The sequence below is a fragment of the Miscanthus floridulus genome, chromosome 16, assembly GCF_019320115.1.
Source record: "Miscanthus floridulus cultivar M001 chromosome 16, ASM1932011v1, whole genome shotgun sequence".
NCBI classification, from domain to species: Eukaryota; Viridiplantae; Streptophyta; class Magnoliopsida; order Poales; family Poaceae; genus Miscanthus; species Miscanthus floridulus.
In genome coordinates this window covers 29,892,940-29,903,436 of record NC_089595.1, presented here as the reverse complement: position 1 = coordinate 29,903,436, position 10,497 = coordinate 29,892,940, and the positions used below count along the sequence as shown (strand labels likewise).

General features: G+C 43.3%; 1 protein-coding gene across 1 annotated transcript; it reads left to right on the top strand.

The window, feature by feature from the left end:
* The first annotated feature begins 2,627 nt into the window (after window positions 1–2,627).
* On the top strand, window positions 2,628–5,359 carry LOC136510503 (glutathione S-transferase F13-like). The gene is made up of 5 exons (XM_066504923.1): window positions 2,628–2,783; window positions 2,859–2,907; window positions 4,937–5,089; window positions 5,182–5,215; window positions 5,296–5,359. Exons 1-5 carry the CDS (start codon window positions 2,628–2,630, stop codon window positions 5,315–5,317), a joined length of 414 nt encoding a protein of 137 aa, XP_066361020.1. The 3' UTR covers window positions 5,318–5,359.
* Window positions 5,360–10,497: the final 5,138 nt, after the last annotated feature.

The window sequence follows — 10,497 nt, the reverse complement described above, 5'->3', positions numbered from 1 at the left end:
CGGCAGCGGCGTGGCGCGCGCGCGGCGTCGAGGGCGGCCGGGGGCTCCTCGGTGAGGGGCACGGCGTCGGGGCTACTCCGGCGAGGTGGGCGAGCCTCGGGGTGCCCTCCGGTGAGGAAGCAGGCAGCGTCGGGGGTGGCCGGGGAGGCGAATCGGCGGCGGCGGAGCTCTGGGGACGCGTTGAAGACGAAGACGATCCATGAGGAGGAAGAGAGAAGGGAGGCGGCGGTATATAGGAGAGGGACCTTTAGTCCCGGCTCCATGCACCGCCCGGGACTAAAGCACCTTTAGTCCCCGCTCCTACCACCAGCCGGGACTAAAGTGGGACCTTTAGTCCCGGCTGTTGGAAGGAGCCGGGACTAAAGGATTTATTGGCGGGCCGCCAAATGCAGCCCACCTTTAGTCCGAGCTGGTGACAGGAGCCGGGACTAAAGGTGGGCTACATTTTCATTTCCCGCCAACTTTTAAGCAGATCAGTTTATTTTATATATGTTTTGTATTTAAATGTTTAAGTCTTATTATTTGCGCAGTAAATTCAATACTAGACATAAATTTTTTTAGAAAAAGTAATAAACTTTATTTTCATTTACTGCACACAAAAAAAATATGTGACCTAAACTATTGTGTTTTTATTATAAATGTTGAACATAATGCAACTAATACTCACTATTTTCGTTAATGCAAAAATGTAGACTTTAATTGAAATTATTAAATTTATTGGTTTTCGACAGGAAATTAGTTTTCATGTAATTGTAACATAAATCTTTAGGTTCTTCATTAATCATTGTATAATTAATCGGTGAGTTCGGGCGGAAATTCAATTAAAGTTAAAAAAGTACCAAACCACCTCAGAAAAATCTCAAACTTGGTGGTGGCTACACACAGGGCATTTGTAGTCTTGAGAAAAAGTTTGAGACCAATCCGGCACTGGAAAGCAAATGGACTTCAGAGTCCCAGAGAACCTAGGTGTATAGATAGGGTTCGACAAAATGTTCTATATACCTCTGTGAAGCACGTCGACTCTGCCTATATCGAAATGACTTGAAATTTTTTTGGCAGTCATTTACACCCAAAATATGGCCCCACACAAGATCTTAGATTTTTCTGATAATTATTTTTATTATTACATTTTTTTGTGCCGCGTGAGACGAAATACAATGAATTACATATTGAAAACAATATAATTTTGCATCAACCTCCACAAATATTTGTCTCCTAGGGCACAAGAGATCATTTGGCAAAGTTTGGCACCATTCTGGATCTTTTCGGGGGTGGACTCAGTTCAACGTATAATTAATCGGTGAAGTCGCGTGGAAATTCAATTAAAGTGAAAAATTTACCAAACCAATTCAGAAAAATCTCGAACTTGGTGGTGGCTTCACACTGGGCATTTGAAACCCTGATAAAAATTATGAGATCAATCAGGCACTAGAAAGCACATGGACCAGAAAATTCAAAGTATAGTTAACAAAAGAATATAATCAAATTAAATGGTCTTTTCTCTTATTAAATAAATATTTGGGTGCTTTCTTGTCGAGAAAGTGACTTAGTTTAGATGGCTAGCTAGTGCGCTGCGGTTTGGACCTTGGCTATGAGGTAGTGGGTTCAATGCCAGGCTGTCCCATTTTTTTGTCCAGCGCGACTATATTATTTTATCAAGAAAGATTTTATCCCGGTTATAGTCCAGAGCTGGGACTAAAGATCAGCCTCAAGCCGGGAGTAAAGATTTATTCCCGGTTGGAGGGTCCAGCCGGGACTAAAGGATAACCTTTAGTCCCGGCTCTGGGCTATAACCGGAACTAATTGTTGCCTGCCGTCGCCACACACTTGGGGCAGGAACTTTGTATCCTTGTTTGAGGATACAACCGGGACTAATAGTCCCCTTAGTCCCGAACACAAAAATATCGGGACTAAAGACAAAAATAGAGGCGGGATGAAAGATCTGTTTTCTAGTAGTGTTAGATCCTGATTAATGAACATATAACTAGTTTCATCTTTCATGGTTGGGAGTTCCCTTAGAAATCGGACCGGAGGTAATTCATAGGCTCCAAAATATAAAGGAATATCTATGATAGAATGATGTGGTCAGATATTTCAATTGAAAAGTATTATACGAATGAGCTATTAGATTAGTTATTATAGACAGCGGTATCTTCTAGCCACTAGTTAGCTTTATTACTAAACATTTCTCTAATTAATAAGAGAGAAATTTTATTATGTTATTATAAAGTATTGGTTTAAAGTTTATACCAATAATGAAAACATTTGATTAGATGTAGTCGAATATTTTGTTAGCAAATGCTACTGCTAAATATCAGTACAAATTTAACCATCTTATCCATCTCACGCGGTTCCTCTAGAAAGCATATCCCTACTATCATGACGCAAGCGAACGTCACGAGCTGCTCATGCTCACCCAACACTGTACTCATCTCTGTGCCGATGTTCTCTGGTTGATTTCTCTCGCTACCCGCTGAGTGCTGAGGCCTGGCCTCGCGTAGTACAAATAGCGAGCAGTGGCAAGCACACGTCGATTCACTCCACAGTCCACACGGATTCCCAATTCCCAGGAGAACACAAGCACATCAGGATCCAGGGAGATAAAGAGATGGAGCAGCAGGCAAGACATGGCGGTGAAGGTGTACGGGTGGGCGATCTCGCCGTTCGTGTCGCGGGTGCTGCTGTGCCTGGAGGAGGCCGGCGTCGACTACGAGCTCGTCGCCATGAGCAGGGAGGCCGGCGACCACCGCCACCACCGCCGCCCCGACTACCTCGCCAGGAACGTGCGTGCTGCTGCTGCTGCTCTAGGCCCCTGCTGTCTGGATTATTACTGACTGTATCCCCTGTTCTGATTGCAGCCGTTCGGGGAGGCGCCGGTGCTTGAGGACGGAGACCTCACCCTCTTTGGTACGCTCGCCACGCCAACAAAACGCATGCTTCACTCCATTTCGTGTCCTCGCTTGCTAATCGCATCAACCACCGAGTTTCATTTTTATACTCCGTCTGTCTCAAAATAGCTCAACTTCTATTGTCATACAAAATCGAATTATCTTAAGCTCTGTTTGGTTCTAAGTATCCTTGAGTTTGTATTGCAAGACTGTACTCATTCCCTCGAATGTTGTAGGCCGGAAACATTTTCCTTCATCTAAAATAAAGATCTGTTTGGTTCTACGAATTGAGGGAAATTGAAAAGTAGTCTAATAATGAAATGAGTAGAACTTTCTAGATATTGGTTCTAGTTCATAGGATCACTGACGGTTAAGTTTGATCAAATTTATAGAGAAATAATTCATCAATATTTATGACACCATGAAATATATTTTACTGTATAATCTATTTGGTGTTATAGATGTTGAGATTATGTCGATATTCGAAACATGTATTTTAGATTGCGCCTGATAAAAATGTTTTAATTCATTGTTAAATTAAAGAGAGCTAAGCCTTAACCAACACTTACTGACCGGTGGTACAAGAGGAATAAGCAAAAGAGAGCTATATCTCTACCACTAATAATACACCGGTTGTGAACTTTTCCAAAGCTAAAAAAAAACCGTCAACCACAGTCTGAACTATTCTACGTGCACCCAAAAAAGTACACCTAAAGTCAGCCAACTTTTGAAACGAACGCACGAGATGCACTCTAGTCTCTCATTTCTCTCACTCACTCAAATCCAACGGACCAGATTTCGTGGATAAAACCTCATAGCTCATCCCAAATCCCGATTCCTAGGCACCCCTTTTTTCCCCCAATTTTCTGAAAAAAAAGAGACATCGATGCTACGCTCCGGCCTCCGGGAAGAGAGCCAACAGCCACGCACGATTCCTTCCCCTTCGCTCGTGATCTCTCGGGAGTCGCGACTAGCCGGCGGCGGCGCCTCCCTCTCCACCCACAGCATCCTTCTCCGGCCGGCATCTCCATCTTCCACACTGGCCGGCACCGCGCCCCTCTCTCTGTCCTCGTCAAGCGCCTCCGTCTCCTTCTCCCAGTCCGGTGGAGGTTAGGGTTTTGGCCGGCGGCTGCTGCGTTCGGCATAGACCGTAGGCTCCCCCGACGGCCGCGCCTCCCTCCCCCTCGCCTACATCGGCGGGCCCCTCTCTCCCTCCTCAACAGCACCGTGCCAAGGCCTGGCTTCTAGGCTAGCCATCGCCGCCTTGGAAGATGGCGGCGGCTCGGCCCTGGATGCGGTGGCCCGGGCCTAGGAGGCGGCCATGGGAAGGCTCGAGATACGGAGGCGTGGGCTTGTGATGCGGCAGTGACGTGGGTCCGAGATGCGGCGGTCGGTTCGGGTCTGGGGTGTGGCGGCTGCAGCTTCCACGGGGGCCCAGGAGGCAGCAGCGGCGTGGCTAGGGAGGCATGGCGCGTAGCCTCGAGATGCGATAGCGGCGTGGGATGTTGCGGCGCAGGCTCAGTAGGCGGCGGCGTGGGCTTAGGAGGGCGTTGGCGCCAGGACGACAGCCACCAGGTCGCCAGGCCGCCTGCCACCAGAGTATGATTTCTGATTCCATGAATATTTTGATCGTCTCAGCAATTAAGATGTGTACAGAAAGTGTTAGTTTTCTTTTTTCGAAATCTAAGTCCTGATAGTTGTGCCACAGCTCACAGGTGTCGTCACGAACAAGATGATTTTTTTGGCTTGGGCTGGTTTGCTAAACCTAGTTCTACGTGAAGCTGAAAGGTGTAAAATTTCTCCTCAGGATTTGTGATTAGCTGGTAGTGCAGCAGTGTGTGGTAATTTCATTTGATTTCTTCACTTCAGGATTTGTACACAATTTCTATTGTGGGATTTCTTCGTCTATTTACTAGAACAGTTGTAGTAGTTTGTTAGCACGAACGTGTAACTTTTAAAGTTTTGCCGGAGCAAACGTTTTGTTTAATATTCCTCACTTATGTTATCTCTGCATGGGTTTTACTAATGCCATTTACAAATTTGATTAGGTCCTACTTCTTTGGTGACATTTCTTCAAAAAGAAATGCAGAAGCATATCCAAATTTCCTATTCCATTTGTACTGATTATTTCGTTGGAAAATATCGATACGATCAAAATGAAATGCTGCCACTAATTGTCAATACTCCTGGCTGGGTAAAAGGTATCTCTTAGTCATGCGAGAGCTGATTTGCTTGGTCTTACCACATACTTGATTCAGTAATGTTTTCTTTTTTGCATTTTTATTTAATGCAGGTGCTGGTTTTGATATGCTCATAGAGATGCTAAGGTATATCTACCCCGCAATAGTTGTTCAAATATGCATCACAGTGCATAGCAAGAATCTCCCTGATGGAGTGTTTTGGCTAGATGGTTGGCAAGCAGGACCTAAGATGATTAACATCGATGCTGCCTCTCATGATGCCTCGAATAGATCGTGAGTAACTTTTTTCAGTTAGAAATTCAGAAACAGATATAGTTCCTTGTATTTGTAAAATATACATGTAGGCTTGTAACTATGAACATTAAGCCATTTATCTCTGGTTGTGCTTAGACCTGTATATTATATAAGTGATTCTGTGATTGCACCATTCAGAGATAGTTGTATTTGGGAAGTTTACATATTCTCTACCTGTGTTCACCGGATAATGCATTCCATATTTAGCTATCAGTTTTCCTTATACCATGTTTTGACTACAGATGAGGGTACTGACATGTGTTCATTTCATATTTAGCTATCAGTTTTCCTTATACCTCTGTTTGTCCTAATGGAACCCGACTACAGATGAGGGTACTGACATGTTCATTCTAAAACATGGAATAGCATCGGATTTCAAACAATTAAATATCACAGTGGACTTAATGGTGGCCGTAGCGTTAGCACGGACTTAATGGTGACCGTAGCGTTAGCAAGTGCCTCTGCTGGTCTGAACAGAGTGCTGTTGAAGTGGAGAGACGGGTGTAACTTGACACAAGACAAGTAATGTGATTTCATATACCCACACTATTTCTTTGAGGAAGATCACACATCTGCTGTTAGAGAAATAAACTTCTGCTTGTATCATGTTCCTGCATGGAGTTTATTTTCCTTTCTGAGTGCACCCTGCAACTTCTTTGAAGCATATTGTACTTGCAACAATGAAATATATATTCTAGATTGGCAAAATAGATCTTTAGAGGAGCTCTGGAACTCCTGATATGAATTTATTTTTTAGGGGTGGAAATATGTGATCAGGTGATTTCAGCTAAGTTGCTAGGGTATTTACCCCTACTGGTTTTACCTGATAAGAATGACTTCAAATCAGAAATCAGTAGTTTACAAACCTGTAGGTTTGGAGGCCATAGTATACTCACAAATTTTCAAAATTTTTGCAATGAAGGTTTGGCGCAATTACAGAAAAAAAGAATAAGTTCTGTCTTAACTTTGGGCAGCATTTCTGACAATTGAGTTGCTGTTGTCTGTCTTCTTTCAGTAATTCTGTTAGACATTCAAGATTTTGTTCCCCCAAATCTATGTCAAAAGAGAGCTCTTGCTGATTTTGTTAGGGCTCATGGATCTGCAAGCCCCAATATTTGGTTTGCTTAATAACATAACAGTTTGCTATTAGTTTCTTGGAATTTCTTTCCACGTTGCAGTTTCGTTACATTAAGATTAAATCAAGCCTTACTGTTTGCAATGGTTAGCATATACGGTGAAAGCTATTTGTTTACCCTGTTGCAAATCTAACGATTACCTCTTCTCTGTGTACAGATCCTGGTAGTTCTGGAAGTTGCTTTGCGAGTATCCATTACTCTTAAACTCAAGTGTTCCATGTTAAATAACCAGGTTAGCATGGTCCATTTGTCATCCGTTGACATTGATATGTAGGGTGCAACCATCTCCAAGTGATCAAGTTCATCAAGAACTCATGTTACCTAGCATTTCTTTGCCATTTTCCTGTAAATGTTTGGTCACTACAAAGTTTTGAGTCTAATTTGCATTGATAAGTATATACTATTTTGTGCAGGAATCAGGCCGCCAGCTCCCAATTGGCAAGAAACACACGTCATGCTGGGTTGCGTAAGGCTTTGGTTCAGCAGCATCTGGCACTCATCCAAATACAAGGTAGTGGAACATGCCAAATTCTTATGTAAAGGAAGCCGGTGTTAGTCCAGGCGAACCCCAAATTAAGATTTGCCAAGATCAGTGAGACAACGCAAGTGGTGTATTTTGCACATGACTTTTTAGTTTGCTGCATTATTTGTATTGCCTCATAATGTTTCTGAAACCTGCAAGAGATTTGCTAAAATGTTTGTTCTATGTTGGGAACTCTCGATGTTTCGCTGGCTTTAAGTGAAAGCAATCAGAAGTTTGGAGCATAATACTCCAAAATCTTCTAGATGGCCTATTCTTTTTCCCATTGGCAATATATTTTATTGTCATCTCATTTTATTTTCCATGCATTCTTTTTCCTATTGGCAATATATTTTATTGGTTGTTTGATTTGTATTATTAAATGTACCTGTAGCGTTAGCACGGGCACTATACTAGTGAGTATAAGTGAGGCATTACATAAAGATGGCATCTTTAAAATTCCGCGGTCTAATCCTCATTAGCATAAATATTAACAAATAATAACACAACATGGTCCATGTGAGACTAGAGCTAAGTGTGAGCTAAAGCGAAAAAAAATTACATGTTCTATATGGAGTCAAGTGGCACAAAACATTTGATATGAGGTTTTCTTGAACCATGAACAAAACTATACACCATATGCGTGTCCAGGAATCAATCACACATATATGACAATAAATTACAAAGTATCAAGCATAGTATTTATTACATAACGAGTAACAATATTACATTAACACTTACATAGAGACCAACTATGCATCAAAGTGGCAGAATCATATATTCCAATCTCCAGGCGAAGCCTCCAAACTTATCTCCAGGCGAAGCCTCCAAACTCCACAGGGACGGTCGACTCGTGAAAGCCCTAGTTTGGTTTTGGCTAATTGATGAAACCTAAGTACTAACCTTTGTCATGAGTGTCATGTGAGCAAGGTTGGTACATACCAAGTGATGGAGCATGGTGATGAAGTCCATGAAGATGGAGATGGATATGTGTTGAAGATGATCAGGCTCAACTTGGAAAAGAAGAAAGAGAAAAATAAAAACCAAGATGATCAAGGCAAAGGTATCAAATAGATTTTTGTTTTGGCACTCAAGACACCATAGAGGGTGTGAGTGTATTTAGGATCGATAGCCGTACTATAAAGAGGGGAAATCTTTGGCTAAACGGTTTATCGAGTGCCACTAGGTGACATGATTCTTGCCTATGCATTTAGGAACCTAGTGTGCTAACCTTGATCCTTGTAAAATGCTTTGAAAAATGCTAACACACGTGCACAAAAGTTCTACACTTTGTGGTTAGCAAGTTGAAAGCAAGGGTGAAGCGGTTGTTGACCTAGAAAAAGAAAAAGAGGAGAAGGTCCACGACCGGACGCTGACCTCGGGGTGACTGGACTCACCCTGGACATGTTCGGTCATCTATAAGCAGCGCGGCACAGCTGACCGAGAGGGCTGAGGAAAGACCGAACGATGCCACCTGCGCATCCGGTCACTTATTGATGCTGGCGGTTGGTGGGACCGGACGCGCAGGAGCCGCGTCAGGTTGAGTGTGATGTACGCTGGCCTCAACACCTTGGGAGCGCTGTGCTGAGTAGTGGAAGGACCGGACGCTAGGGCATGTCAGGTCAGGGTTGATCGGACGTGTTTGGTTAGTAATTTCTGCCTCTAGAACATTTCTATAAATTATCAGACTCCACGATGTTGAGAGTCCGGTCACTAGAGCGCTGAGTCCGATCATGACGTAACTGTTCACGCATCTAGAAAATTGCCATTGAGATCCAGTGGCTGAGATTTGAAAGGGCAACACATGGAGGCCATCTAGTGGTGAAACACTGAGGCCGGCGTGTCTGGTCATCTCGACCGGCGTGTCCGGTCAAATATGCAGAACACCCCTCCTCGGCTCTAATGGCTCTATTCCTTTGGGGGTGTCTATAAATAGTGTTTGGCCGGCTTGGGGATGACTCTCTTGGCACTTTGACATACTTAAAATCCTTGTGAGCCTAAGCAAACACCTCCCACTCATCTCCATCATTGATTCATCATCATAGTGAGATTGGAAGTGATTCCTAGTGTATTTGCTTGAGTGATTGCATCTAGTGGCACTTGGGGATCGTTGTGGCTGCAGAGTTCTTGTTACTCTTGGTGGTTGCCGCCACCTAGACAGGTTGGAGCAGCGGAGGAGCTTTGACATATGTTGGTGATTGTTCGTGGTTGGCTTCGGTGATTGTGAGGGGTCTTGTACCTTCCCGGCGGAGAGCGGAAAGGTAACTCTAGTGGATTGCTCGTGTCATTGAGTTACCTCACTTGTGGGTAGGCTCTTGCGGTGTCCAATTGTGTGGACGAGGTTCGTGCAACACCTCTTAACCACTAAACCACCAAGTGTTGGTCGACACAACGGCGACTAGCGTGCCGGCAAGCACATGAACCTCAGGAGAAAAATTAGTTGTCTCTTGACCTTTGGTATTCTCCCGGTGATTGAATTGATACTCATCTTGTGATTAGTTCACTCATCTACGCAGCTGTATAATTTTCCTACTCACTCGTTTACATTTTCGCAAACTAGTTGTAGCAAGCTCATTAGTGTAGCAAGTGTGAGAGCTCTTAGTAAGTAGTGACTTAGCCATTTGTGTGCCTAGTGATTATAGTAACTACAATTGTTGGATAGGTGGCTTGCAACCCTTGTAGACCTAGAGTAAGTTTGCATTTCGCTATTTGTCATACTAATTAAATTGCTCTAGTGATCTTGTAGATTTTTAAATTGTCAATTCACCCCCTCCTCTAGCCATATTAGGACCTTTCAAGTGGTATCAGAGTCATGGTCATCATTTGTTTCAAGGATTAACAACCTTCGATGCAAATTATGACTCAAATTGTGTTCAATCAGGTTGGAGGCAAACCACCATTCTTTGATGGCATATCTTTTGATTATTGGAAGAGAAAGATGAAGATGTACCTTGGACCAATCAATGACAAGGTGTGGGATGTGGTAGAGAATGAGTTTGTGATTATTGACCCTACGAATCTCACCGACAATGACAAAATCAATAAGTAATGCAACACTATGACACTCAACACCATATACAATGGCATTGATTCAAAGGTGTTTGAGCAAATCAAAAATCTTGAGATGGCAAGTGAAGTTTGGGTGAGACTAGAAAAAACATATGAGGGCACTTCAATGGTAAAAAGTGCCAAGCTCTACATGCTCAAAGACAAGCTATCAAACTTCAAGATGAAGGATGATGAGTCCATCCCGGAGATGTTCTATAGGCTACAAGTCATCATCAATGATCTCAAGAGTTTGGGTGAAAAGGTGAAGGATGAGGACTTCTCTCACAAGTTCTTGATGTGTTTGCCAAAGAGATTCAAGACATTGAGAACCATCATCTTTAGAGGTGGATTGAAGGATGTTACTCCGAATGAGGTGCTTGGCGATGTGATGACCGAGGACCAATACAATA